General features: G+C 41.5%; 1 protein-coding gene across 5 annotated transcripts in view; it reads right to left on the bottom strand.

Moving 5' to 3' along the window:
* The window catches only part of cpxm2 (carboxypeptidase X (M14 family), member 2), a 216,595-nt gene extending 211,611 nt beyond the window's left edge, over nt 1–4,984 (bottom strand). For 2 of the 5 annotated variants that reach the window (XM_062474747.1, XM_062474751.1), the window contains exons 1-2: nt 4,152–4,983; nt 1,699–1,788 (exon numbers count right to left, since the gene is read on the bottom strand). In XM_062474747.1, coding sequence (XP_062330731.1) covers nt 1,699–1,788; nt 4,152–4,428 — 367 coding nt within the window. In that variant the 5' untranslated portion in view covers nt 4,429–4,983. Of the gene's footprint in view, nt 1–1,698; nt 1,789–4,151 lie in introns of all 5 variants that reach the window. The other 3 variants (XM_062474750.1, XM_062474749.1, XM_062474748.1) reach the window with 3 other exon arrangements.
* Between the last annotated feature and the right edge of the window lie 13,296 nt (nt 4,985–18,280).

The raw sequence follows: 18,280 nt of genomic DNA, 5'->3' as shown, positions 1-18,280 counted from the left end.
AACTCTTCAGAAATCTCTTCCCCCATTACACAAAGAGATTTAGCTAGTATTAGCTATGTAACATACTGTATGTTTCAGGGCGACGGGTGTTAGTTTCAGTTGCTTGCCAGATTTTGTTTGTGATAACGAGCCAGGCCACATAAAGCTAATGATGTAGCTAATGATGAATATAAAGTTATGTTACATCAACGTTAATCATGTCAGCTGCATACCTCTCCCGACTTCATGATGTTAAGTTAAACGCTGCGGTACCGTGCTCCTTCACTTGGGGGAGAGAGAGATGTGAAAGCAGAGACCGAGTACTAATGAAAAATGCCTGGCCATAAGCACACAGCACTACTTTAAGAGTGCACATTTTTAGTTCAAATACAGTTACAGATCAAATCTAACTTATTACCTAGTCAAACCGTACTGCTTGTGTATTTTGAGTGGTCTGGTCTTGACCCGGTATTGCCCTGCCTTGGTCTTGACCCCTCAAAGTCTTGTCTGGGTCTTGATACACTCTGGTCTTGGTCATGACTTGGTCTCGGATTAGGTGGTCTTGACTACAACACTGATCTGTTCATAGAATCTCATACACATGTTACTGCACTGCTGATGCTTTGTCATCAGGCTAGTGCAAAACACTGAACTCTTACGAGGTTCTGACATAACCAATACATATTCCAGGGATAGCAACAGTTAAAAAAATATAAACATGTTCTGCAGGGAGCCTGAAACTTTATCGCTGAGAAAAACTAAATGAAAAAAGCGGTTCTAGCTCATAGATAACTTTCTTGATTCATTCTGTAACTGTAATAAAATAGTTGAGGAAACCAGTTCCCTAAACAATTAATTCATATATGGAATTTATTTGTTTAGTATTTACACAAACACAATGATGTAAGTCAACTATATTGTTAATTGTACATAGTAATTTGTATTACTGGATGTATTTAATTTCTGAATATGCTCAATAAACCACAGATCTATTGAGTGGCAGCATCGCATCGAAGTACTCATATTAAATGGATGCTTGTCTTCTTATCCATCTATGACACATTCTGAGAATATACCATTTCCCCCCATAAGCCTTCCAAACAAATGCAGCGATCACTCAAGAATTGTAGAGCTGTTACAAAGTAATTACATTACTAGCCCTGACCCATGATCAATCAGCAGGATTAGAACTATGGAAAGGTTGGGAATGGAGTCAGGCCTAGGCTGCAGGCCAAAATAAAATGTTCACCAGCAGGGGGCCTTGGGTGTAATCATTTAGGCCTGGGGAGCCTTGAGAAGAACCACACTCTCCACATGAGACAAACTGGCTCTCATTCAGGCAGCATCCTGGCTTATGTTTAGCAGTTAGACTGATCCATGGAAACCAAACACAATGTTTCATTCCCGGAAAAGACTGCAGTGCATCTGCGGCTTCACTTCTCTTTGAAGCATCATTTTTATGGCCAAAGTTTTTTTTCCCCCTCTCAAGGAAAAGTAAGTGAATTGAATACTGCCTCAGAAGGACCGAGGCACATTTGTTATTTTGTAAGTGTTCGCTTGTGTGTGCGGCCTATCTCTGTTTCTGTTTCAGATGCACACACAGTTTCCTCTGCATGCCATGAGGTGGGAACCCCCATTCACTGAGGAGAAGGGTCATCCCTGGCTATCATCTGAATATCAGATCCCAGTGGTGGACTTAATGTCTCCAGTATCACTTACCCTCTTGAATCTGCTTGTATTGAGCATCTCCCTCGCTGATCATGTTTGGACTTTTCTTGCTTTTCTCAGTATTCTTATTTCTATTTTTCACTGAAAGAGAGACACATGTATTCATCTTTTTATTTCAACACAACACTTAATTTTCTTTTGCTGACTGGCTCACAGATTAAATGAATTATGTATCAGTATGTTTTGGATAAACAGACAATAAATTACAATACTAAATCCTGAAGAATCCGGCAAGTGGGCCCTTATCCCGATTTTTAATGTTCTGAAGGCAGAATGAATGTAGAAAAATGACCTAAACTGCAAAGGATTAAGTCAATGATACTGACTTGAAGCTAAATATCCTAATGGCTTGCAAAACACAAGATTATTTTCCAGAATGGATTATTGCCAGGGGCGTAGCCAGGACATTATTAAAACTACTATTTTAAAACTCACACACTGCATCACTCAGAGCAACAGTTTTCTAACGGTATCCAGTGGTTAGCTGCTAGTTTCCATTGAAGCGCTGTCAGAATGCAGGTACGTTGGTTTGTGTCTTGCGCTGTTGATGGGGGCGTGGCCCAACATGTTGCGAATATGGGGCTTGTAGCATAAGTGACAAATGCCAATATAAGACGACTTTATAAAAAAAATACTAATGCATTTATTTCAGCTTTATACTGTTTCTGTCCAGGAAGGTTTAAAAAAGAAAAAGAAAGAAAAAAAGGTTGGGGGGGGCGGCAGGGTGGCCATTTTCTGACCAATGGTGGCCGTGGCCCCCCCTGGCCACCACGTGGCTACGCCCCTGATTATTGCCCAGGTATTTCATCATGAGAATGGTAAATGTTGCATATTACAAATAATTGCTATGAATAAGTTAAAGACTCATTGCATAAACCAAAGCAATGAAAATCCAACCAGTAGAGCCATGAACCGTACAGCCACGAGTACATTCAAGAATGACCCTTGTATTCTCCAACATTCATATTCTTTGTCCTGCCCCACCTGTTCCAGGTAGTCCTGATGGCTGCTGCGCATGTGAGCATGCCTGAACCATGAGGTCAGTGTCGACACAGCTGTTCCCAATTAGCTGCCACCAGCCCACCACTGGAACAACCCACACACCAACTACGTGCCTGTTACTGGCTCCTCTGCCCTGCATTCATTCAGAGGACAAACCAATTTTAAGTGCTACGGCCCATCCTACACGTACAAGGCTTTCACCCATACGATAAACTGCAAATATGTACTTTTCGACAGGTCTGCAAACGCCTTTGTAGGCAGAGATTTGTTAAAATGTTTTAATCGAAGCAGACCTCTGCAAACTTCCAGAGGTCTGCAAAAGGTTTTGCAGACTTCTTAGAACTTCTCTGGACCAATAAGAACAGCGTACTGGTCTAATTATAATAATAGTATATAAGAAACTCAATTTTATGAAAGGCTGCAGGTTTGGTGTATTCTACTGGCTCCGCCCTGAAGACGTGGCAATCTCACATGTGCACACTGCACATCTGGGCTCCTACTGTGATCCTGACCTCCCCAGGGCTGGTGGTGTTTAATGCTGTTCTCTGTAGGGGTGGTGGCCACCTGGCCTTCGAGCCACATAGAGACCTGCCACTAATGTGTGTGGACAGAGTAAAGGAGGACTGCATGGGGAGATGGGTGTTGTTCCCTTTATTTGCTCATCCATCACAGCAACATCTGAATTGAATTCAGCTGCATTTCAGACACCAGGGTATTGTCCCTCAAGTTTTCCATTAGCGAGCCATCAAATGGTTAGCTTGTGACAGATGAGTATCTGGTGCATTTTACCATAATGAGCCTCAAAGAAAAAGTTGAGCTTTTTATTTCTGAAACATGATACATTTTTTTTAAAAGATGATACCAATCACTGACTGATCGCAGAGTCTTTGTGACTTATTTTGACTTTGATCTGTTAGACTGATTAATTAAATGACTTATTTTATAGCAAAATGTTTTTCTAATTAGTGCAACAACAACCATGATCATCAGGCCATTTAAAATAATTTTTTTAATCACGTTGTGGGCAGTTTACTTACATGGCCATTAAAACATTGATTTGTTAAGTCATGAAACCATGAATGTTCCAATTCTGTCTTGCTATACAAATGTTGATGTGTGTGTACATTGTATTGGTAAAATTAATCAAGAACACTAGTATTGTCACTGAAGCAATTCACTGTAAGGGACACACTGTAACTGACCTACAGCACCACATTCACAAACCATTTATCATAAAAAACTATGAGACTTCCACTTGGGCTTGTTTTTTTAAAGAAATTTGAATGTTTATCAACTGTGCTTTAAATGGTCTCTACAGTAGTAAAACTATAAACAGAGAAACAAGCGTTTCACCATTCACAAGAGAGTTTAAGATTGATGTTTCGAGAAAATAACCAGCCACTATTGTTGGGAACTATAAAAGAGGGAGGGGTTGACCATACCAGTCTTAGCCTCCGGGGTGGCCTTGTCCGTCTGCCGGCTGCTCGGTGCCTTGCCCTTGGCCCCTTTCTTGGCTGTGGTTTGACTAGGACTATGGTCCCGGTGGGTTTGTGCTTGCTCCTCGGCCCCTGGGACCTGGTGATAGTGCTCTCTGCTCAGGAGCTCCTGCATGTAGTAATTCTCGTCCTCAGCCACATGGCCATGAGAGAGCTCCAGGTACCCTGCCAGGAGTCCTCCCAGCAGAGCCAAGGCAAAGAGGGTGAGATGCGGTCCACTCATGGCCTTGCAGGGTGGGGAAGATGGTGGTCAGAATTCAGGGGTCTGTCTGTCTCCAGAGGAGGCTGCTGCTGTCAGGCTGCGTCCCATCAACGTCTCTCCTTTCCTACTCCAGCGCAGCGTGGGGAGTTTTCAGGGTGCTCCAAGTGTTGGACAAAAGCAGAGTCAGGGGGTCCATGGAAGTCTCTCTGTGCCCGAGAACAACGCAGGCGAGGCTGGGGAGAGGAAATAGTGAAACGGAAAGAGAAGAGAAAAATAAAGCTAAAGACAATAGTAAGAACGAGAGAGAGAATTCCCTCCTTAGATGTTGGCAGCTGACTGAATCTCCAAAAAGTCCTCAGGGTAATTCTCAGATATTTTGCTTAACCTTTGACGCTATAGAGCTAAAAAAACAAGAGGACTATAGAGTTATTTGAGATGTTGGGCAGTAAGATCAAAAACTCCCAGACACACATTGACACTTGACTACTTTTACAGGGTCTTCTTTCACCTTCCTCTCCTCCCACTCTGTCCAGGACAAATGGGGTGGCTGTGTAATCTGAGAAAACGTTTCTCTTTCCAGCTGCAGAGCAGAGGGAGTGCAAACTCTCTCAACCCATCTGCTATCAGGGGGGAAGCCTGCCATAGATTTATAAACTGAGAGCAGGGGCAAGCTTTGCAACTCACTAAAACACTTGTCACAGTCCAACTTGATATGTTGTATTTATAATTAGTGCTAAGGATGAAAAATGTGTCTGTTCATTGAAGGCCTCATTCCAACTTAAATCCCTGAATCCCACCAGGAGAAGTAGCTACTTAGATTTGAGTGAGCTTCTAAATAGCACTTTTTCTGGGAAAATATTTTACTCTGCTTTAACTTCACTTTAGAAGCGGCCTTATTTCCTGACTGAGTTGTTGGATGGCCAGACCTGTTTGGACATAGCTGTAATTTGCACATTAGCGACGGCCTGAGGTAAAACAGTGCCTCACTGTACCGTGCCCGGGCATGCTCAGACACAGAGATGAAGCTCTGCCCTCCATGTCACAGTCCATCACATCAACACTGCACTGCCTGCTCCTTATCTCTCCCTGCCCCCTCTTTTGCTCTCTTTATTTCTCCCTCTCTCTATTTCACTTCCTTTCTCTTTTTCACCCCCTTTCTCTCTCACACACACACGTGTGTGAAACACATTCACTTTCACAAAAATGTAATTGCATGCATACAGTACTTCCATGTTCACCTGCGGAAACACAGACACCTCATATTCATCTGAAGCAGCTCACACTGACGCCAGTTAAAACACCCAGTGACTCACCTACACTGATCTTATCTCATTGAGATAACAAAATGAAAACCCCAGGCAGAGCCAACATTACACAACACAGACACATCATGCATATCACTGCACCATAGTTTACCTGTGTGCAGTGATATTATATTTACTATATTATATAGCCTATAGATAGTAATATGTATTACTATAGTTCCAGGCAGAGCAGTTATAAACCATTCTGACACATGCATGCAATTTAGATACTTAATTTAGGTGCTATACAAAGGGATTCAAAATATCAAATCAACATTTATTTGTATAGCTCTTTTTACACGCAAGCATGTCACAGAGGGCTTTGCTGGGAGTGTATTTACTGTAATGTAATTTCTTACAAATTAAAGTCAGTTTTATTGGTCTATTATTGCAGGTATTTTAAGACTTTATTTTGAGAATTATCCCTGGGATATCACTAGCCTCAGGCACCCTCTGAGAACTCAGTCCTGGAGAAGACACGATTCCATGAAGCCTATCGCACACCTAATGAACACAGCCCTTGACATTTACACAGCCTGAAGCAAAACAAACTAAAGACAGGATAACATTCCCCCACCTGGGCAATCCACATGCACATGCACACACACACACACACATGAGCACAATGAAACGTATTGCTTCATTTACACCTGTTTAGGGGTGGGGTTGGAAAAGAAGGTGGGATGTCACTTGCAAAGTCCTCAGAAGGAATTGTTTACGGAACTTTAAGTGTATTCTATTGTATACTGTGTATTGTGTATACTGTATATTGTGTTTTATTAGGTGTATATTGCACATTGACTTGTGTAACATCTCTAATAATGCCAGGATTCTGTGTGTCTGTGTATCTGTGTGAATGGGATTTTAGGGCAGCGAGTTTCCGACGATTATATCAAGAACCGTGCACTATGCAAAGTTCATGTTTTTTTGGAGTTGTCCCCAAAAAGGGCAATGTTGCTGCGATTAACACGGCAAGGGAGACAACTTGTCAAACCATTACAAACGTTAAAATGCTTAAATTGTAGGCCTACCAAATCTACTTAACACAACTATATGCATTTAGGCCTACTGATAATTAGCGTAATTTGATGAGCTGTCTGAAACCGTTCTGACAGTAGCCTATGGCCAATATTCTCAACAGGTGATTGAGAATAATAGCCCAAAAAAGAACATGGCAGCAATTGAAAATTGCAGAATAAAATTCAAAACACTGAAGAAGGCCATGGTTAATTGCACTTGATGTGGGCTAATAATGTTTTTGTCTTCACATCTTGAACAAAATTAATAAATTACTTCCAAATAACTTTGCCACACACATGTATTAACTGATAGGCTAAATGCTGGGCTTTAAGATAAAAGGGAAAGATAACCATGACTAAAATGGGGATTCACTGAAATAAGTATTATTGCACAGATCCAGCACAAATTTTCAGATCAGAAGGTGTCCCAAACTGTAGCGCACTTTGCTTGGCAACAGTCATTTAAAATTGCTCAGCATGACTAAGAATATATAATTATTATATTACGCGTGCATATTTAATCCAAATCCAATTATTATTATTCTGGCTGACAGTGTATGGACAGCTGCCCCATATTTCCATATTTCAAATTAACATAGTCTGCCTCTACAGATCCAGAGGGGCTTGGACAGTGGCAGACTGTGGCTGTTTGAAGGGCAGGGGCGGAAACATTTTAAGGGCTGCTACTGCACGACATGGGCTCTCACCGGTGTAACAATGGGAATGGGACGACACCCCAAGTGTCCTCACAGCCTCACTTTGGGAAAGCATGCCCTAGTGGGAACATTGTAGGGGAGACTGTTGGGCACAGCATCTAATCGCCTTCTTTGGAAAGGGCACCATTTGGGACACTTATGTAGGGGCAGCATAAAGGGCACTTCATAACAGCACCCTTTTCCAATTACATTTAGTCATTTAGCAGACACTCTTATCCAGAGCGACTTACAGTAACTACAGGGACATTCTCCCCGAGGCAAGTAGGATGAAGTGCCTTGCCCAAGGACACAACGTCAGTTTGCACGGCCGGGAATCGAACTGGCAACCTTCTAATTAATAGCCCGACTCCCTAACCACTCAGCCATCTGACTCCATTGGAAGTAAGGGCACGGGAACAGTCAAATTTAGACCATTGTAATGGCACCTTATAGGGTACTGCATCACATTTTCTTGACTATAAAGGAAGTAATTAAAACATGTATTTACATTTATAGAGGGCACACTGTCATTTATTGCGTTGTGCATCCTGGGCACTCAAGCATATTTCAAAATGTGAATGGCAGATAGTAGGGACCATGTTCAGTCTTCCAGAGGGCCTGGATACACCCATGGGGACAGTATATTGCACCTATAATATTGGGGAAGCCAGAAGGAGAGGATGAAGTAATATAGAGGCTTGTCAACATATAGGCTACTTTACACAATGAAAATACTAATCAAGTCTCCTTGATTCTTTGTGTTTCAAGATGACCTGGAAAACTGATGATAATATTCAGGTAATGCTTTGGAGCAAAGTATACCCTCATATTTCATGGCAGATTTGCCTGTTCATGAATGTCCCACATGCAAAGACACACAGAGATGCAGACAGACTGAACAGTGGTCAAGGCTTGGCTACAGTGAGTTTGCTTCCTTGTGTTTGATTCCAGCAGACTACATAGTCTAGGCCTACCTACATAGACTGCAGTCTACTACCCTCCTTTCTACTATTATAGTCTACTACTCTCCTTTCTACTACTTTCTACTAAGGATGGTAGGCTGCTCTTATGTGTTCATTCTATATACATATATATATTTAAGAATGACAATAAAATCTATCTAGATAAACTATGCTGGGCCTGCTGAACCTGAGATGAAGTAAACACGTAAATTCATTCATGTCTGCACTTCAAAAAGTCTGCACTTATGTTTCCGAACACGGTCTAAAGTGCTTTGCGCGCAGGAATTTACTCGACAAAACTGTCTTTTGAGATTCTGTTTCCGCCTGTTTGAAATTATTTGCAACACATTAGTTTAGCTTTTACGGTGCGCGTCCACTGCAGCGACGCGAGCGACACGACAACAAGCTTTCCATTAATTTTCAATGGAGTCAGGCGAATCACTTGCGTGGTGCATTGTGGATAGTGACACGATTCGAGTTGAGATTTTCTCAACTTTATGCAAATGAGGAACGATTTTCGCTAGAGATTGCCAATCGGAGTGTTTTCTTGTTTCTAGTAACGTAGTGTTACCGGCCTCAAGCCTAGGGGAACTTGGGCCAGCACAAACAGGTTCCTTACGCTTGAAAAGTGAAGGAACAAACACAGGTGTCAAGGCATGGAGTTCAAACAAAAGCTCCCCAATTCCTTTTATCCTTCCCTGCCTTGCAGAGTGCATCCAATGACACCTCGCTGTCCCTAGTGGACTGGAGTGAACCAAGCAAGATAGGGTGCATGCTTGGGTCCATGTGTATATGTGTATTTGTGTGTATGGGCGTGCGGCACTGAGGATAACCCGCTACACTCTCCCCCACTTTTAGAGGAGGTCTCCTGACATCTTGATTATTTGCAACTACTCCCCAGTGCTAATAGCCCCACAATACTGGTCTCCAATGAGGCTGCCACGCAAGATACGAGGAGTATGGCAACAGGTCATTCTGGAAAGGGGGGTGATACAGTGGACTAAGGGTTGGTATGACGGTTGACCCAGGCTTTGATATGTGAGCATTTTTCTTGGTCTCACTGTGCGTTCAGATCTTCTCGGCATGAGCTCTTCCTGCTCTTGCACTCGCTCCACACCCTCAAGGTCATCACAGACATTTTCAAACTCACGACCTTGGTCATGGTGGAGTTTTTCCGGGAAGCCAAAACGGGGGATAAAGTCATTAAATAGTTTCTTTGCAGCTGTTTTGCCAGATTTATTTTTAGTGCGATAAGCTTGGGCAAAGCGTTTAAAATGGTCAATTATGACCAAGATATACTCATAACCACCACTAGTCGGTTCAAGATGGAGGTAATCAACTGCAACTAACTAAAAAGGTGAGCTTTTGGAGATGGAGCCCATTGGTGCTTTGTCTTGCATAGAGGGATGTTTTTGCTGAATGCACGCCCTTACAAAAAAGAAGTATATTAAAGTATACTATAAGTATACTAAAATATGGATAGTACACTTTTAGTTCACTTTTGATATACTTTTAAGAAGTATGCTTTGAAAATAGTTCACTTTTGATATACTTTTAAGGAGTATACTTAGAAAATAGTTCACTTTTGATATACTTTTCAGTATGCTTTGAAAATAGTTCACTTTTGATATACTTTTAAGAAGTATACTTAGATAATAGTTCACTTTTGATGTACTTTTAAGTATTCTTTGAAAATAGTTCACTTTTGATATACTTTTAAGAAGTATGCTTCGAAACAGAAAATTGTATACATTTCTTCTGGAGTAGGATGTACGTTTTCTATTATTATACAGCAAAAACAGTCAAAATAATTTTTAAGTACATTACAGGTTAAATTCTTTAGAACCATCTCATTCTAATTATTAATGTCTAGGAAAATCTATTATGCATTGCACATTGAATCTTTTTTCGTACTGAAGCTGTAACCTTAATTACTGCCAAAACATTTTGAAGCCCTATACTCTTATACTAATAATTATCAATTGGAGTATTAATGGAAAAAACGAAAAAGCTACTTGAGAAAGAAGCAGACAGAAGGGTTGCATTGTGCATTTGAAGGTTATACTGTCAAACTGACTGAAGAACGAAATAAGGACGTGAAAAAATGAAGATAGCGTGGCTCATTGGCTGGTCAATTCCCATAATGCAAGGCGGTAAATAATGTAAAAATTTGCTGATAAGTTTGCCGTTTGTTCGAAATACAAATCTAACTTCATGAATTTCGTTTTTTTTATGTGTCTGCTAAGAATTTAATGTTTTGTTGCGTGGTAATTGGGTGTGCTCAAGCTACGGCGAGAGCACAACCTTTGTTCTCTCACATATATATTATTATTGTGAGAATGCTGTTAAGCATTCTCACTATTGTTTTCCTGTTTCTCTTTATTATTATTATTGTGAGAATGCTGTTAAGCACTTTTTTGGCCTTTAACTCGTTTATAACTATATAATATAGTTTTATGGCCTTTAACTCGTTCTGCATACTTTAACCGATTCCTACAACTTTTGTATCAAAACGTTCAGCTCCTTCAGGAGATGATGGCTATGACTTTTGGTATTTCTCACTTTTATACTTTTTAAGACATTAAGGTTTTTGTGCAAATTATTCTCCCATTAAAAGTAATGGTAAATCCTTTCAAATCATTAAAAAGCTTCCTCCTCTTTCAAACGTAACTACTTCAGCATACTTTCAGCTAGAGACACCATTCAACCTTTAAAATGTTCACAAGACATTCAGCTATTCCCAAATGATTCAGCTTTTTCAAATGTTCAGCCAATTTTGAATTATGACAGTTTGAAATACATTAAAATGTTTGCTCCTTCTTGATTTTTATGAATGAGCAGCAAGCAGAGTGGCACACTCTGCTTGCTGCTCTTTTTCTGATATTCAACTAATTTGTCAAACAAATTCCTCTAACGTTCATATAGTTTAACTTACAGAAACAAGTTATACCTTAAAATGTAGGAAAAATTGTCCTCTTTCAGCCAATGTAACTACTAAAGAGCTCACATTTACATATTTTCAGCTATGAGCCTTGAAGCGAGAGCAGCCTTTCAAATTCTCTCACTAACTTCAATGGAGAGGTGAGTAAAATCAGTCAGAGAAAGCAAGAAGGAACAAGATTTTGAAACTGCCGATAGAGTCGTATTTCTGACCGCACAGACATATAAAGGACATCTCTGGTTTCGGCAGAGTCTTGGGTCTCGGAAAATATCCTTATATTTTGGATTGGACGTATAGTTTTGCGTCTAGGTCAACTTGTTTGAGGTGTGGATGCTAGGTAAATGTTCGTTTTTCTCTCTGCCTAGCTCGTTAGCTATCACAGCTGCGCCATCACCGTGGCAACCAAACAAACAAGCACCAGGAAAGCAAAAGGAACACGTTTTTGAAACTGCAGGTAGAGTCGTATTTCTGACTGCACAGACATATAAAGAATATCTCTGGTTTCGGCAGAGTCTTGGGTCTCGGAAAATATCATTAGATTTTGGATTGGACGTACAGTTTTGCGTCTAGGTTATCTTGTTTGAGGTGTGGATTCTAGCTACATTTCTCTTATTCTGTGCCCTCACCGCGTTAGCAATCATAGCTGCACCATCACCGTAAGACAGACACGCACCACTCAGTCTCTCACACAGGTGATTGGTACATTTACTTGACCATGAGAAACACGATTACTAGCAATTGTCGGTTTATACCAATAATACGATTACTCCGTTTACATGTGTAATTAGTTATGCGATTACTCAATAAACGCGTCTACATGATTCTTTTTTATTAATCGTTGTATGCTCCACGGACAAAACTTGCACCATCATCCTTCTGCAACAAAGTGTCGCCGTGTCTTCCTGTATCGGCCCTACTGCTATATGTTTCATTCCATCAACACATTGAATCCTACTAAGAAAGCCGAGTAAACGCACTCAATGGTAGGCTACATCTGCTACTGCTATTACTATCCCAACTATAATTTAATCTGTTAAAACGATAATATTCTTGTTACGACTAGCTAGCCTACTTCTTCTTCTGTTTAACAGTTCAGCTTTCAGCTTCTCCCACATTGTAGGCTATTTTAGCTCTTAGCTTTGTTAAGATGATGCAGTTCAGCTTCCACACTGCCTCTTTTGTGTGACTCACACATTTTTGAAATTCATTTCAGCTTGCGGGTATTTTCTCATTTCTCACTTTTATACTTTTTTAAATATTAAGGTTTTTGTGCAAATTATTCTCCCTTTAAAAGTAATGGTAAATCCTTTCAAATCATTGTTGGAATGCTGCTCCAGTCCCTTTCAAAAATACCTTTCGGTTGCTTTGAAGCTTCAGCTTATAACTTTCTACTAAATTTTCACTATTTTCAGCTTTTTTAGCATGGTCAGCTATCCCCATTCAGGTTTTCAGCATTCTCACTGCTGTTTCGCAGGAACAGCCGTTTCTAGTTATTATTTCTTTTTGCCCCCCTAAAACTCAGTCAATATTTGGCCTACATAGACAACCTAGGTGTCAAAAGTTTCGTCTTAGTAGCGATTGAGTTGCTTCTATTGGGATTTACGTTCCGTTGCATGGTTTAAGTGGAAATTACGTTTTTGTGGCGAAAAGTGAAGCTAACGGTGGCTAACTTGCTAGCCACAGTCAATGACGCTACTTACGTCACTAACGTCACGAAAACTCGCGTGACTACCTCTAGCAGAACATTAGTTTAGCAGCTCGTTAACTTCTGGGAGATAGCTAAGCTAACTGCTTTACTGCAAGGGAGCTGCAGAAACGCCACAAGCAAAGAGGCCAGGGTGATAACTATTTACTCATTTTACTTTGCGATATGATACACAATTGTGACGTGTAATGTACAATATAAGCTGATTTTATTAAGGAAATACATCTACTTTCGGAAACAGTAGTCTACTATGTCACTGAAGTATTAGCATCATGACATTAGCCTCTGTTGGCCGGGCAACACATACTACAGTGGTCTATGATGCATCTGTTTTCAATCATTAAAATACATTCCTAACAAATACATTTTCGTTGTAGGATTTATTATGACATTACATTACAAGTAAACGATTTGTGGGTGAAATTATCATTACCTGTGGTTTCAAACCAGTGTTGCTCACTGCAACGCTGTAGCCTACGCAAGACACTACAAAAACATCTAGGTTACTGTACACAGCTGTAGGAAGTCAAACGGCGACAGAACATGTTCGACACTCCCCTTACTTAAATCAAAAGTCTATCTAACTACTAACCTGAACTTCATTGCCACAGCCTAAACGTTGTCAATCTGTTCATGAAAATAATTAATTTCAGCCTAAACCGTACAACGGAACGTTAAATCCAATTCAAGCAACGCCATCGCTACCAAGACGAACACAGCAGTAGTCTACTAGTACTGTACCGTAGTAGTACAATTTACCGGGGCAGCTTCTCCACACAGGGCTATATCGCATTTTGCGTTGTTACTGACAATGATCGCTACCAGTGATCTTTTTATGAATGAGCGATTTTCCACTAAATAAATGTCAAGCTTATTTACGTTTTGGGGGGCATATTTTCAGTTAGCAGATGGTACTCGCGATTCCATCTTCCACTGCCGGGTAACGTCGTAGAATAATCTTCATAAGGGGTTCTTTATTCATGAATGAATGCAATGAGTAGGCTACATGCCTGAAAATATCACGAGAAGAGAAAAACTTAAAATGACGTTTAAGTCATAGAGATTAGGTCAATTTTTACACCGGTCTGCCAAATTTATTCGTTTTGATTCAACGATGAGGCTGCCTCTTGCAGGGGAAATGAGAAGACATCTATTTCATTCTACACTTCACTCGTATTTTCAGTTGTAAATGAGCAGCAAAAAAAATGCTTTTAAATCTATTTAATCTTTATAAATAATAAGTATGCATTTTCATATAAAATATACAGAAATCAGTTGTAAAAATGTCATTCAAAAACGGACCCCTGTGCAACCGACGCAAGCAAGCACACCCTACAATTTCCCCAGAAATTGTACCCTCTCTAGTTACATTTACATTTAGCAAACGCTCTTATCCAGAGCGACTTACAGTAAGTACAGGGACATTCCCCCCAAGGCAAGTAGGGTGAAGTGCCTTGCCCAAGGACACAACATCATTTTGGCACGGCCGGGAATCGAACTGGAAACAGGAGATAAAAGAAGTGAGGTCATCTCAGTACCTCTTTACTGCATTGACACCAAATTTGGTATAGGGACTAGGGACCCTGTTCTAAAGAGGTCCAAAATAGGTCATGTCATTTCACCTCTGGGTGGCGCTGCAATAAGCTAAATTTGGCACCAATTATCTTAAGATCAAGCCTCACAAACGTTTTCACATGGTTTTTGATTTTCAAAACAGTTTTTCCGGTAAAGCTGATCAAAGTCGGTGATGGAGCCGCCTAAACAGAACGTGAGATCATATCTCAGGAAATATTTGCTGAATTGACATCAAACTTGGTACAGGTGCTCGGGACCCTGTTTCAAAGAGGTCCACAAAAGGTTGTGTCATCTAACCGCTAATGGGCGATCCCGTGTCTGACATGTTAAATTGTGATACCAGCTGAATTGATGTGGCCGCCATTTTGAATGAATGAATAAAACGTTATTTCCCTACTCCTACAAAATGTATCCAATATTCACCAAATTTGGCACAGATTATCTTCAGACCACAATCACCATGACATGTCAAAATAGGACTGAATTACAGCTGTTTATACCTTGGGCCAAATCTGACAACCGCTTGCCACACGAAAAACTGCTTATATTTTTACACAGTAACTGAACACAGTAATTTCCAGCACTGACAATATCTCACAAGGATAAGTTGGTGTCCTGGCAAGGGCAACGTAAGAGGTTCGAATCCAGCCAAAGCCAACAAGCCTGTCATGTCACTGATTATCTGTTTACACTATCAAACCTCACCTCACTCTATCAAAATGATTTTAGATTTTCTAAACCGTTTGTCCAATCGAAAATGGCAGCAGAGCCGCCAAACAGAAATTAGAGTCGTATCTCAGCAGATCTTTGATGGATTCACACCAAACTTGCTGCGTGTACTCAGAACCCTCTTCTGAGGATGTCGAAAGTTTCTTCTGGGTCATCTGACCTGCTTGGCCACCCCATTGCTACTTGCAGCTATATGTGTAACTTGTTTAACTACATGCTCTTATGGTTCTTCCCTTTGGCACTTATTTGTTTTTTTCACGATGGAGACATGGCAGTGTGATTTGACCCCGGACACTGCGTTACAACTGGCAGGCATTCAACTCGTGAGAGCTGATGGGGACACGGCCCTCTCCGGCAAAACGAAGGGCGGTGGTATTTGTTTTTACATCAACAGTGGCTGGTGTGTAGATGTGACAGTGATTCTGCAACATTGTTCTCCAGATCTGGAATCATTTTTTATAAACTGTAAACCCTTCTACTCGCCTCGCGAGTTCGCGTCGCTTATTCTGGTCGGACTTTACATGGCGCCGGGTCCACAGGCTAAAGAGGCCCAACGCGTGCTCACTGACCAGATTCTGAGAGTGGAGCGAGCAAATCCGGATTCCCTGGTTATCGTACTCGGCGACTTTAACAAAGGGAATCTCAGCCACGAACTCCCCAAATACAGACAATTCATCCAATGCCCCACCAGAGAAGGGAACACTCTGGATCACTGCTACACTACAGTCAGTAGAGCCTACCATGCCGTCCCTCGAGCAGCACTGGGCCACTCTGACCATGCCATGGTCCATCCGATTCCTGAATACAGGCAGAAATTAAAGCTCTGTAAACCTGCTGTGAGGACATCAAAACAGTGAGGCTATGGAGGATCTGCGGGCGTGCTTGGACTGTACTGACTGGGATATGTTCACGACCGTTACCAATAGTCTGGATGAACTCACAGAGGCTGTGACATCATACATCAGCTTCTGTGAGGACTGCTGTATTCCAACATGCACCAGGGTAACTTCAACAACAACAAACCCTGGTTCTCAGCAGAGCTCAGAAGGTTGAGGTCGGAGAACGAGGAACATTTAGGATAGAGACAGATTCAAGGTGTCGAAGAACAGGTTTAGCAAGGCGGTGAGGGAGTCTAAACGACTGTACTCAGAGAGACTGAAGCACCAGTTCTGTGCTAACGACTCTGCTTCTGTCTGGAGAGGGCTCAGGCAGATTACCAACTACAAGCCCAGAGCCCCCCACTCCACTAACGACTCCCGCCTGGCCAACGACCTGAACGAGTTGAAAGACAATTGGACTGTCCTGAACTACCCCTTCCCCTTACCCTCAAGCACTGAGCTGACCAGCTGTCTCCGGTGTTCACCAACATCTTCAACACCTCCCTGGAGACATGCCATGTGCCAGGATCACAGATTTCCTGTCTGACAGGAAGCAGTGCGTTAAGCTGGGAACACAAGTCTCTGACTCCCGGTCCATCAGCACCGGAACTCTTCAGGGCTGCGTCCTTTCCCCTCTGCTCTTCTCCCTGTACACCAACAGCTGCACTTCCAGTCATCCGTCAGTCAAACTTCTGAAGTTTGCGGACAACACCACCCTCATCACTCGTAATATCGTTTTGTCCATTTTGGATGTCCGAACTAGATTATGGGGAAAGGTTTGGTTTCCGTTGTTTTGTTTCATTTTGGAATTACGGAATAACCATATAACACAAATGGTATAATGAGCCATTTACTCATTTGTTTGATCGTCCGTATTATGCGTACTGGCACAAGTGAAAAAGAGAGAGAGGGGGAGAGACGTGTAATTATTGAGAGTGTTATTACTTCCGAACACCAGAGGGCAGCAACGACTATCTTTTTATTTTATTTTTTTCTTGTGATCTGTAGGCCTACAATCTTGACGACATAGCAGCAGGTTCTTTAGTAGAAGACACACACACCAAACTGGAGGTACATGTTGACGGAGTTTGCTAGTTGATACTTAGTTAATAAATCTTTGATGAACCCTAGTTTATTTAATATATATTTGAAACATTACAAGACGGGGCTCCAGTGTGTGTTCAAAGAAGGCCAAAAGTGCTAGACGGTATCAGTTGAAAAAGACAATCACACCCGTGCAAGAAACACTCCCCAACCCTCCCTCCCCCCACCTAAATTACCGCTTTCAGTTCTGTTGTACGTTTTAATGGAGTGCATTGAGGCAATCATAATAAGAAAGTTGCGGTCATGTGGGCTACCTTTGCAGTTTACAGTTTACATAGACCCACAACTGACAGAGACTGTTGTGGATACTTTTTGGGTGTGCTTTGCCTTCGGCAAGGGCACAACCTTTGTTCTCTCACATATATATTATTTTTATTGTGAGAATGCTGTTAAGCATTTTCCTGTTTCTCTTTATTGGTGGCCAAGCCGCGAAGCGGCGAAGCCACTTAAGTGTTTCTACCTTTTATTATTATTATTATTGGTGGCCAAGCCGCGAAGCGGCGAAGCCACTTAAGTGTTTCTACCTTTTATTATTATTATTGGTGGCCAAGCTGCGAAGCGGCAAAGCCACTTAAGTGTTTCTACCTTTTCTTATTGGTGGCCAAGCCGCGAAGCGGCGAAGCCACTTAAGTGTTTCTACCTTTTCTTATTATTGGTGGCCAAGCCGCGAAGCGGCGAAGCCACTTAAGTGTTTCTACCTTTTCTTATTATTATTAATCATCTTCCTCTCCCATTGGAGTCTATGGCAGCCCCTAGAACCGTATGGTAAAAACTTGAGAAATTTGGCACACTCTTTGAGGACAGTCCCCTCTTTATTTTCACCAAGTTTTATGTCTCCCATTCGAGCACTCTAGCGCCACCAACGGGTCAAAGTTGGACTTGTGTTTACACACGTAACTTTTGAACCGTATGACAGATTTTCAAAAATGAGGTACCGTTGGATTCCCTGGATCAAGACGAG

Source organism: Osmerus eperlanus, chromosome 12, assembly GCF_963692335.1.
Source record: "Osmerus eperlanus chromosome 12, fOsmEpe2.1, whole genome shotgun sequence".
NCBI classification, from domain to species: Eukaryota; Metazoa; Chordata; class Actinopteri; order Osmeriformes; family Osmeridae; genus Osmerus; species Osmerus eperlanus.
The sequence above is the reverse complement of the archived record's forward strand: the minus strand, read 5'-3'. Positions and strand labels throughout refer to the sequence as shown.